The sequence below is a fragment of the Gavialis gangeticus genome, unplaced genomic scaffold, assembly GCF_001723915.1.
Source record: "Gavialis gangeticus isolate Ggan-Ray unplaced genomic scaffold, GavGan_comp1, whole genome shotgun sequence".
Lineage (NCBI taxonomy): Eukaryota > Metazoa > Chordata > Crocodylia > Gavialidae > Gavialis > Gavialis gangeticus.
Genome location: NW_017729033.1, coordinates 69,541,946 through 69,553,806, shown reverse-complemented (window position 1 = coordinate 69,553,806; position 11,861 = coordinate 69,541,946). Strand labels below are relative to the sequence as shown.

General features: G+C 43.9%; 1 protein-coding gene across 1 annotated transcript in view; it reads right to left on the bottom strand.

Moving 5' to 3' along the window:
* Positions 1 to 11,861, bottom strand: part of DCUN1D4 (defective in cullin neddylation 1 domain containing 4) — an 85,396-nt gene that overhangs the window by 51,472 nt on the left and 22,063 nt on the right. Inside the window, exon 4 of the mRNA XM_019526353.1 lies at positions 6,909 to 7,023. Within this exon, the coding sequence (XP_019381898.1) occupies positions 6,909 to 7,023 (115 nt within the window). The remainder of the gene's footprint in view (positions 1 to 6,908; positions 7,024 to 11,861) is intronic.

Below are 11,861 nucleotides of genomic sequence, written 5' to 3'. Positions count from 1 at the left end.
CGGGCTGAGGGGTGGGGGAGGGACCGCTTTTCCTCCACACTCAGCACCAGTTTGTTCCCTGCTGGCAAGTGTGGGGTTGGGGTTGCACTCCCCCTCTCCCTGCTGGTTCATCCCAGCCCAGCTCCACAGACCCCTACCAGCCTGCACCCCACACTCCTACCGCCCCACTCTGGGCCCCGTCGTAGCTAGCCCTGTGACATTGGTCCCACGCTCCCACTTGCTTCCACTCCCTGCTGCCACTTTCCCCACTTTTCTGCCTGCCCACCGGACATTGGCCCTGCACTCACTTCCCGCTCACTTCCACTCCCCCCCGCCGCTTCCCTCACTTTCCTGCCTGCCCACCAGCCACTCCGCACTACATAGCTCCCATACCCATATCCACACACACACACACACACACACACACACACACACACACAAAACCCCCCATATGCAATCACTTCTGCCTATACACCACAAATGCACACAAATCAGGACAAAAATATTTATTTAAATTAAATTAAAATATATTATTATGGGTGTTTGATTTTTAGTATGTAATCTGGTTTTTTTTCCCTAAGATGGCAAACCCTCTTCCCCAAAGGAGTACTTCTAGGGGTAAGGGGAGGGACTTCAGGCAGCAAAGGTCAGAGGTTACAAGCAGGACATCTGGTCCCAAGATCGTGGCCAGGGGGCGTGGCTACCCATATGGCCCTTGACAGCTTGCCAAAACTTGGTAAGCAGCCCTCTGCCCAAAATAATTGCCCACCCCTGCTCTAAGAGGACTACGATGACACAGATTCCAGCAGAGTGGTTCCTAAATAAATGGCAAATATGAACAAGGTCCTAGAGAAATTTTTATTCCGTAGGGCAGGATATGGTAACATACTGTCCTTGGGTTGGATTCAATGAATAAAGAGACTGGATCTAGCTAATGGCAGATTTTCCTGCAGCTGGCAGTGTAGCTATGAGTTTGAGGGGGTCACATCCCAGTAACCCCAGGCCACTCATGAGCCTCATGCTCCCCCACCCCACTCCCCATGGGATATTCTGCTGCTGTGAGAGGGAGGTGTTGGTGTATCCAACAGACATGAGGTAACACAGACCCCCTTTACTGCAGCCACTGCCTTTCTCACTACCAAATTTACCATTTTCAAATTGTCGCTCAAGATAGAAATCAGCAGTACATGGAGATATGGGTAACCAGAAGCAGTAACATAGTGCCAGATGATCTTCCTGGAACCACACCTGTTGCATCTTCAAATGGACTCCAATCTGACTCCAAGACATCCATGAGAGACTCAGAGACAGGACAAAGAATGGCAGCCCTTTTGTACATTCATTTGGTGGGTCCAGCCACCAAGTTAATTCACCTGGGGTTCAACATCGGACAATGTCTCTGGATCATGCAGAAATGCACTGATCTCAGCCACAGCTGACAAAAACTGCAGGCCTCATGACAAGCATCCATAGGTACATGTCAGCATACGACCTAGCAGCCTCTGACACAGAATCATCTGATCTCCCTGTAAGCAATTTTATCACTGGCTGCACATCTCAAAACTAGTACTCAGGCAGACAGATCAGTTCCTGCTGGTCTGGAGCTAATCAGTTATTTTAAAACTGTCACTCAAACCCATAGACAGGTGACAAGTTCTTATGGTGCATCAGGACTGTTAGTTCTAAGAACAGAGAAAGAGCACACGGATCCAAGTATAGGTGGATATGCATTCTCCACAACCTTAAATTACCACTTTGGCTAGGTATTTAGTAAAAACACTACACTGTGCAGAGTCAAAAGAGCAGAACTATGTTAATAATGGTTTGGTCCAATGTAAATCTTAGATACTTTCTTTGACCTAGGTGGATTGCAAAGAGGAAATTCACATCCTGTCAGCTGAGAGTTGCAAACTAGTATTGACCTGGGGGAGATAGAATGAAAGAGAAGTATTTTCTGAACCTAGGGTGATGTAGGTCTTTGTTGAGTTTCCTCAGCTTTTAGAGTATGATAAAGACCAATTTATATTTTGGAATAAAGAAATATCTGGAGAAGCTTCCATGACTTCTAGAAGAAACAAATCCACACTTCTGTGATAAGGATCTCTGAGAATTGACAAGGACTTAGGGCAAGTACAAAATGAGTAGAATAGGATAGGACAGGGTTACCATGGAAAGCAATCTTTAGACGTCCACCTGTTTTGTATCTAGGCAGAATATCCCTGATGGAACTATGAAAATGGGCTTCCAGAAGTCATGTTCTCTAAAATAACTCTAACAGTTTGCTAGTTAAGTAACATACCAATGTACTGAAGACGTTCAACCCACTGACAAGGAAGAGGAAACCAGTGGCCCTTGTTTCAGCTTGAGTTTTCTGGAATATTACATCAGTCTGGGGTTGCAGGGTGTTATTCACTATCTTGGCTGTGGCACGGATGATACAGCTGGGTCCAAAGGATGCCTAGGTATAGGTATCTCTAGAGCATGAGTGCTCAACCCTCATCCCACAGGCCAGATCCAGCCCACACAGCCATATCATCTGGCCTGTAGTGCTTCCCTCAGGTACAAAATATTTGGTAGCAGGGAAGCAGTGGCAGCATTAATTGCTGCTCCCCTACTGCCAAATTTTTGGATCCATGGGGAACTCTGCAAGCCAGACAGTTTGGGCCTGAGTGCTAAACTGGGTGTTCAGGGCACCATGAAGCTGAATCCCAGGAAGTGGAGCACAGTACTGGCACCCAGGGCCAAGTGGGGGCAGTGTGCCATAGCAAGGCCCAATCCAAGCATGTGCGACTGTGGGGGGACCCTTCCCGATGGACAAGGAATGGTCTCCAACCTTGCAGGAATCCCAGTATGCAAGGCCAGTGCAGGGCCCAATCCAGGTGTAAAGAGGCTGGGCCAAGGCATCACGTAGCCTGATCCAGCCCACAGACCCGCCCTGAATCACTCATCTGCCCCATAGGGACCAAAGGGTTGAACACCACTGCCCTAGACAGCACATCCTGAACAGCTCTGAGTCCTAGAAGGACAAGTATTCCATCATGGCCTGCACCCTTCTTGGGATGCTTGCTGATTAATGCATAGTCAGTGTGCTGACCATGAATGTAACTTTGACAGCCATTGCTACCTGCAAGCCTATCTTGACCACGAGTTATTTTCTTACTCTTGTCCCATTGTCATGAGGGGACTTTATAGAAAACCTTTGAAGAAAGCTTACTGGGGAAGCAGAAACAAACCATCCCAATGTGCAGGAAGACTAGCAAATATGGCAGAAGACCAGCTTGGTTTACTTGGGAATTCTTCAGTACGCTAAAACACACAAAGGAAGCTTACAAACAGTGGAAACTTGGAAAAACAACTAGGGAGGAGTATCAGAGTATTGCTCAGGCATGCAGGGATGAAATCAGGAAGGCCAAAGCGCAACTGGAGTTGCAGCTAGCAAGGGACATAAAGGATAATAAGAAAGGTTTCTACAAGTATGTCAGCAACAAGTGGAAAGTCAGGGAAGGTATGGGTCCCTTATTGAATGGGGGAGGCATCCTAGTGACAGATGATGCAGAAAAGGCTGAAGTACTCTATGCCTTTTTTACCTCAGTCTTTACAGACAAGGTCAGCTCCCAGACTACTGTGCCTGGCACCACAGTTTGGAGAAAAAGTGAGCAGCCAACAGTGGTGAAAGAACAGTTTAGGGATTATTTAGAAAGGCTGGACGTGTATAAGTACATGGGGCTGGACACAATGCACCTGACGGTGCTGAGAGAGTTGGCTGATGTGACTTCAGAGCCACTGGCCACTATCTCTGAAAAATCACTGCAATTAGGAGAGGTCCCAGACAACTGGAAAAGGGCAAATATAGTGCTCATCTTACGAAAGGGAAAAAGGAGGATCCAGGGAATCAAAATGTTTCAGCATTTTAGATACTTAAGGTCTATTTATCTTATACAATTTGTGTGTCAGAAGAACCTAGGTTGGGTGACTGGAAGCAGTGGAATCTGAATTGTTTTACTGCTGGTATTAAAATCACTGGTGTCAGCCACAAGGTTTAAGTGGTTCTGCTAGGTCCTCATTAATGGTAAAGGCAATCTTGACTGGGCCTGAAGCTGACAGAATACTAAACAACTGGCAGAAGTTCGGGCATCATTCAAATTTGCTTATCCAGAGTCTCACCAATATGCACAAGCAGCTCCAGTTCATGGAACAATTTAAGTCATCTGATACCAATGCCCAGGACACCACTTCATTTCATAACAAGAGTGCAATGGAGTTCCCCCCACAAGAGGAGTGCTTGTCTGGGACCCTCTTGGCCTTGTCCAGTCTCCAAGTACCTAAATGTTTTAAGCAGCAAAACAGACAACTCTTCTTCAAGCAAGGCATTTATTGAAGTAAAGATTACCAAACCAGAGGTTCTCTGCCTTTTTTAAAGGCAGAATTAGTTCTTCTGGTCCAAGTCCAGCCTGCACGACCCTGAACATGCCCAGTTAACATAGCTCTTCTCTCTCCTATTCACCTGACAAGCAAGGTTCCCTCTAAGCTGTGCGCATGCACAGCCGCACACAATAAAAAACGCTGCTGCGCAGTAACTTTTTAAGGCCATGCACCAGGGCTGGCACGGGACACTTACTGCTTGGTTGTGCGGGGACTGCTCTGCTCTACTTTGCTCCTCACCGGCATTCCCGCAGGGAGAGAGAGCGCAGCCCCAGCCGGAGCAGCCCGTGAGGGGCTGGGCCGCCGATCAGTTGGCAATCATCGCCCCCGCCCCTTCCTCCTCCATGCCAGCAGCACAGAGCAGGCAGCGGCTCCTCCCTGAGGCAAGACAGAGGCAGGGACCAAGCCAGGCACCACACGGGCTGCACTGGCTCCAGGGAATTGCTCCAGTCCCCAGCCTCTTCAGGCAAGCTTCACCCCAAGCCCCACTGGCTTCACCCTAATCTTAGCTTTCATCCCTGTGCCGCAAGCCCCATAGCTCCCACACCAAACCCCAGCAGCCCCACGGGTCTTCCGCACTCTGCCTGCTCCCTGCCTCTGCGCCTTGCTGCAGCCTTTGGAAGCGATGACATGTGCCTCGCTGCCTGATCTGCCCAGCAGCAGGATGCACTTGGCACCACACCACTTTCAAAGGCTGCAGTGAGGCACGGAGGCGGGGAGCAGCCTGCACGTGGGTCCAAGAGACATGACAGGGAGGTACACACACTTCAAGTAACAAAGGTACTGGAGACAAAGTCAGCTCTTTGGTAACTGAAGACAGACAACTCAAATGCTTGCCCATATTTAAGTATTAATTAAGTCTTAATCCTGGCCACACTGACATGATTACAAGGTAGCATGTGGGTATTACAACTAGTTTCTTCTATTTACAACAATGCAAATTAAAAGCAGAATTGGGCCTTTAAAGAAAAACATCTAACAAGATAATAAATATACTGAGACAAACATTAAAGAACGCATCTGGTACACAGTGTAATATTAAATATTAGAAGGGGAAGCAGGACCAATTAGGGAATGGACCGAAGCAACGCACTCACAGACCAAAGCAGCGTGCTCATGGATTGAAGCGGGGCGTTCATGGATCGCTACACCTTAGAGGGAACATTGCTAACAAGCCCCAAAAGCTGCTCTTTGGACTCTTCTCTTCAGCCAACTGCCTGCTTTCTTGAAACTGCTCCATCCATTGTCATGCTTATCTCAGTATCCACCCTTTTATACTTCTGGGGCATCTCCTCCAAAGGATGAGTACACCAAGCTCATTTGGCATGTCAAAACAGCTATTGAAGTCCTTTGTTGCTAGGTCAGACAAAATGGATTTTCAGTAATTAGGGTCCATGATGTTAATAGCACTACCTATTAATCCCCGATTCACTGTGTACAGACTCATCAGGGAAACTGAGGCATACAACATTATTACAACATGACATATTTAAAAGAGGATTATTACAATAAGAACATAAGAACTGCCAAAGGTGTTCAGACCAAGGGTCCACCTAGCCCAGGATCCTGTCTCTGAAAGTGGCAGGAGTGGCCTTAGCAGGATAGCATATGAACAAGTTATATCCTGATCTATCCCCTATCCATTACAATCCCTGGCATCCATGATCATTGGTTTTGAGATGCCAGACAATGCATTTCTGACTGTTCTGTTTAACAGTTAGTAATAGATCTATCCATGGGGATCTTTAAGAAGAGGCTTCATGACTACCTGGCTGGACTCATCTGAGTCCAGTCTTTTCTCCCGCCCAGGTGGGGGGTCGGACCTGAAGATCTACAAGGTCCCTTCCGACCCTACTTCTATGATTCTATGATCCTCCATGAATTTCTTTCTTCAGTCCCTTTTCCAACCTGGCTATACTATCTGCCTCTACCACCTCTTGTAGTAAAGAGCTCCACTAATGAAGAGTTCCACTATATGTTACATAAAAAGACCTTCTCTTGTTAGTTTTAAACCTGCCTCATGATAATTTCAGTGGGTGCCCCCCAGTTTTAGTATTCTGGGACTTCATAAAAAACAGTCCCCTGTTCATTGTTCATACTCTTCATGATTGTATAGACCTCTATCATGTCCATCCTCAGTCTTCTACCTTCCAGCTGAAGAGTCCTGGCCTTCTTAGTCTTTCCTGGTATGACAAGATAAGATAGCCCACATTCCTAAAACTCAGTTTCAAATAGACAAAATAAAGTATTGTGCTATTTTTTGCAGCTGGGCACTTAAACAAGATTTTTTCCCCTCAGGCCACACAGGAAATCTGTCACACACACAGAACTGAACTTAGATCTCCTAAATCACCAGTGTCTTAAGAATGTCATTCCTCCACACTTAAAGACAGAATTTGACAGTGCCATTTTTACTGCTACTTAGGAGTAATAGTAAACAAATTATTCATTAGTAATGGATATTTTCAGGTACTTCATCAATCTTAGCCCACATTAGAGTGACATACCCATCATGTCTACTTTTCTTAGCAGATAAATCATCTCCTGTTGCAGGTCTCCTCTTTTTCCTTGGAGGCATCACTTTACTAAAGCAGTCTGATGAACTGCAAGATCGAAGACTTCCTATGGAGGGAATAAACACACCAGACAAGGAATGAAACAGCTCAAAAACAGGGAACTAGGTCCATTACTAGGTACATTTGAGAAAAATTAAAGATTAGCAAACTGACTTGAATTAAAAAACTTAAATTTTAAAGTTACAAAATACTGCATCTATCAAAAGAAAATCTATCTTGTTTTTATGTGATGGTATTTCAGATATTCTGACAAGTAATACAAGAACAGACTGCAGTTTCTTGTACTGTTTTCAAATCTATTTAATATAAATAATGACCATGAATCTCTTCTTGAGTCAGTCTGTTTCAGAGCCTTAGAGAAGCAACTCTTGGTGCTTTTTCAAACCAGAATGTCTGAGTTTTGCCCATCACTTTTTGAAATAAAGAGCAAGCCCAATAACTAAGAGATAATATTTCTTAGACCCACCCTCTCCCATTTAATTTCTGAGACAAAAAGTTCTTTATCTGTAGCTCAGAAAGAGTAGGAAGTGCTTTATATAAAGGGGCTACCATGAGAGAGCACTGATATCACTTTGCTTTGGCTGCTCCACTTATCTTAGCAGCAACACTGTCAAACTTTAAAAAGAGTCTGTCCAACCCATATCAAACAGAAATAAAGCCCTCACATGGAACTGAAAAAGTTGGAGGACAGACAACATGAGAGTCATTACAGCTCTGAACATCAGAAAAAAAAACAAATGGGAAAATGCAATAGGGAGGGTATGAAAACCACAAAGGCAAAAAGATGTCAAGTTAAAAAAACTGCAAAAGAGGATCAGATCAATCTTTAATTCACCTTCTCTATACCTCTTATTACACCCAAGATTATTCATACTACTGTATAACCTCATATAATCCTTTAAATGGGTAGTTACTTACTTGCATCTTAAAAAGCAAAAATAAAGTTTTATGGCCCTTTTAAGCCAACACAAAGGCATAGATTTTATTTGGATACCCAAACGTCATTAACAGTCTAAGGAAATCTGGCTAATGCTTATACTGATGTTTACATATATAGAGATGCCATCATTTGTACGGCATAATACAGCTTTCTGTTATATTCACCATACAGTAAGGTATTCAAGCTAGCTTTCTGTATGAACATAAAGTGGCTTGGTTTCTACTGATCAAGCTTTTCTACCCATTATTCTTTTCTTGGCCTTGCTTTTATACACACTGTTTGAGAGAGAAAGAAACAATTTTCTTTATTTAAAAAAATTTCCCTAGCTTGTGATGTTACACTCTCCTTCAAACTTTGACATTGCTTCATCCAATATTAAAGTTAGAATAGTTTTGCTATATTTGTATCATTCCCAGCTCATCTGCATGTAAGGATTAGAATGTAACAGCTGCTGCCCTTTGGAAATGGCTCCAAAAACATATGTATCTGTACCCTCAGGTGCCCAAGAGGTTAGTAGGAGCTTGTCCCTGGTTACAGATATTAGAGAAAAGCAACACAGTTCTAGAAAGATCACCTGAAGTACCTTATTATGAAAGGAAAATAATAAATTAAGATTTTTTTTTTTTTTAACTATTAAATGCATCTGAAACGGAAAACAAATCAAGGGACCGTGTCTAAAGCTCCAATAGACTTAAAACACTTAAGAAACTGAAGTCATTACGTTACATAAATTTGTGGATTTTGATTTGCACAATCTATACATTTTTCTTGACTTTTTAAAGTCACATTCCAGCACGTTTTTCCAAGAAAAGGAAATATTAACACTTGCATAAACTGAAAATCTTAAGATGACAGCAGGACTGAACACCTGGTTAGAGAAGAACAAGACATCAAGACATACGAATTCTACCCCAAACAGTTACTTAACAAATGAAAAAAGAATACTTAGATCATTTTAATATGACTAACATTCAAGTGTATTTTAGCCAACAAGATGGTAACTGATGGTTGACCTATAGCATCTCTTCCAGAAAAAGACATAAAATATTTATTTATAGATGACAGAAGCTAGAACATCCCAGGTGAATTGTTCCAATGGCTAGTTACTGTTCGTTAAGAACTTACACTTTATTCTTGGTCAGTATTTGTCTCCTTTCAATTTTCAGCCATTGGGAGAAGAGGTAAGCCCAGGTAGCACATAAATTGTAAGGCAACTACAACAAAAAGAAAATCTGAAGGAGGAATACTAGTAGAGAATGCCCCGAGAGACCAAGGGCCACAGGTAAAGGGAGCATGAAAAGAATGGTTGTTCCTTAAGGATACAATCCTTAAGGCTCAGAGAAAATCCATTCCCTTATGGAGAAAAAGTAGTAGAAGAGTCAACAAAACCCTCCTGGCTAAGCACGGAAGTTGCAGCAATCCTACAGAAAAACAAAGAGGCATACAAACAATGGAAGTTTGGGGAAGCCTCTAAGGAAGCCTACTTGACAACGGCCTGCACTTGTAGAAAACAGATTAGGCAAGCTAGGGCAGAAACCAAACAAAACTAGCTACAAGAATCAAGGACAACAAGAAGTCCTTCTTTAGCTACATAGGGAATAAAAGGAAAACTAATGGGAGCATGGGGCCATTGCTCAATGCCTCAGGATACCTGGTCACTACCACTCAGGAAAAAACGGAACTCCTAAATGACTACTTTGCTTCAGTCTTTCACAAGACCAAGGGGAACAGCATGCCAGGTAGCGCACAGAATGAGCAGGGCAGGATTGACACTGTTCCCACCATTGCCATAGAACTGGTGTATGATCAATTACAGAAATTAGACGTATATAAATCAGCTGGACCAGATGAACTCCACCCAAGACTGCTGCAAGAGTTGGCCGAAGTAGTCGCAGAGCCCCTTTTCAAAAATCACGGGCCTCTGGAGAAATCCCAGAGGACTGGAAGGGGGCCAGCATTCTGCCCATCTTCAAGAAAGGGAAATGTGAAGACCTGTGAAACTACAGGCCAATGAGCTTAACTTTTATTCCAGGGAAAATCCTAGAAACATTCATCAAAAAGGCTATATGTGACAAGCTTGCAGAAAGCATGATACTGAATGACAGCCAGCATGGCTTCGTCGCAGGCAGGTCTTGTTTGACCAACCTCATTTCTTTCTATGATCAGGTGACTCGTCACCTGGACAAGAGAAAAGCAGTTGATATCATATCTTGACTTCCAGAAAGCCTTTGACCTGGCACCCTACAAGGTACTGATCAGAAAACTGGAAGACATCAGGCTCAACTGTGGGACCATTAAGTGGGTGCGAAACTGGTTGCAGGGTAGGACACAGAGTCCAAATGAATGGATCGGTGTCCTCCTGGTGAGATGTGGGCAGCGACATATCCCAGGGGTTGGTACTTGGCCTAATGCTGTTCAATATCTTCATCAATGACTTGGAAGAGGGGGTGAAAAGCCCATTGACCAAGTTCACAGACAACACCAAGATATGGGGTTGTGCGGACACACCTGCAGATAGGCTGCAGATACAAGCAGACCTAGACAGGCTGGCATGTTGGGCAGAACAGAACCAGATGAGGTTCAACACAGAGAAATGCGAAGTGGTGCATCTGGGAAGGAAGAACCCCCAGCACACCTACAGGCTGGGCATCGCTAACCTGACCAGCACTACAAATGAAAGGGATCTGGGGGTAGCAATAGACCCCAGCATGAATATGAGCCAGCAATGAGACGCAGTAGCCACCAGGGCCAATAAAATCAATCAATGAATCTCCAGTAAATCCAAAGAAGTGATTCTCCCACTTTACTTAACATTAGTGCAGCAGCAGCTGGAGTACTGCGTCCAGTTCTGGGCGCCGCACTTCAACAAGGACGTGCTAAAGCTCAAGAGGGTCCAGGGAAGGGCCACCCACATGATCAGGGACTTGCATGGCAAGCCACATGAGGAGAGACTGAGGGATCTTGGATTCTTCATCCTAAAGAAAAGAGGGTTGAGAGGGAACCTGATTGCTGCTTACTGCTATATCAGAGGCGTACATCAGGGGCTCAGTGAACAACTGTTCACCAGGGCACCCTGGGGGAAAACTAGAAACAACAGCTACAAACTCCTGGAAGATAGTTTCAGGCTGAACATAAAGAAAAACCTCTTTACAACTAGCGTGTCCAGACTATGGAACAAGCTCCCCTCAGAGGTGGTGCAATCATCTACCCTAGAGGTCTTCAAGAGAAGAGTGGATGGTCACCTGGCTGGGACTGTCTGACCCCAGATGTCTTTCCTGCTCATGCAGGGGGCTGGACCCAATGATCCTTCGGGGTCCCTTCCAGCCTTATTATTCTATGATTCTAATGTATGTCCAAGTACTCTTAAAGAACAATGCCTTGTCAGCTACCATGTCTGTTCTTGAGATTATTAGTTTTATTTGGACTAAATTTTTGACTGAACTTTACTGAATGACTACCTACAAACTACAAGAAACTACGAACACAGAAGTTTTGTTTTAAAAATGTTTTATTTTTATTTTTGGATGATGTTCAATGTCATGGGTTTTAAGTATTTTGGTTTAATGGATCCTTATCTGGTTTCTCTATCTGAACATAAAGTCTATCAGTTCTTTTAAAGCAAGTGTTAATAGAGTTTGTTCACTTACCGAGGAATTAATATGAACACTTCCTGTGCAGACTGTCTTGTTTTAAAGTAATTTCTATCTCCAACTTTCTCTTATGATAAGTTATAGTCTGATTGCCCTCTGAATATACACACAACACCCACTGACTTCAATAATCTCATGAAATTCTTGACAGGAAAATTACTTAACTTCTTCAGTGAAAGAGTTGTAGGTATCTTGAAAGATTCTTACTCCTCAATCTCCACTCACGACTGACAGAATTTTCCTAGTTCTTTATGATTTCTGACACTTGAAGCAAGCATTTGCAAGGCAGAGCTT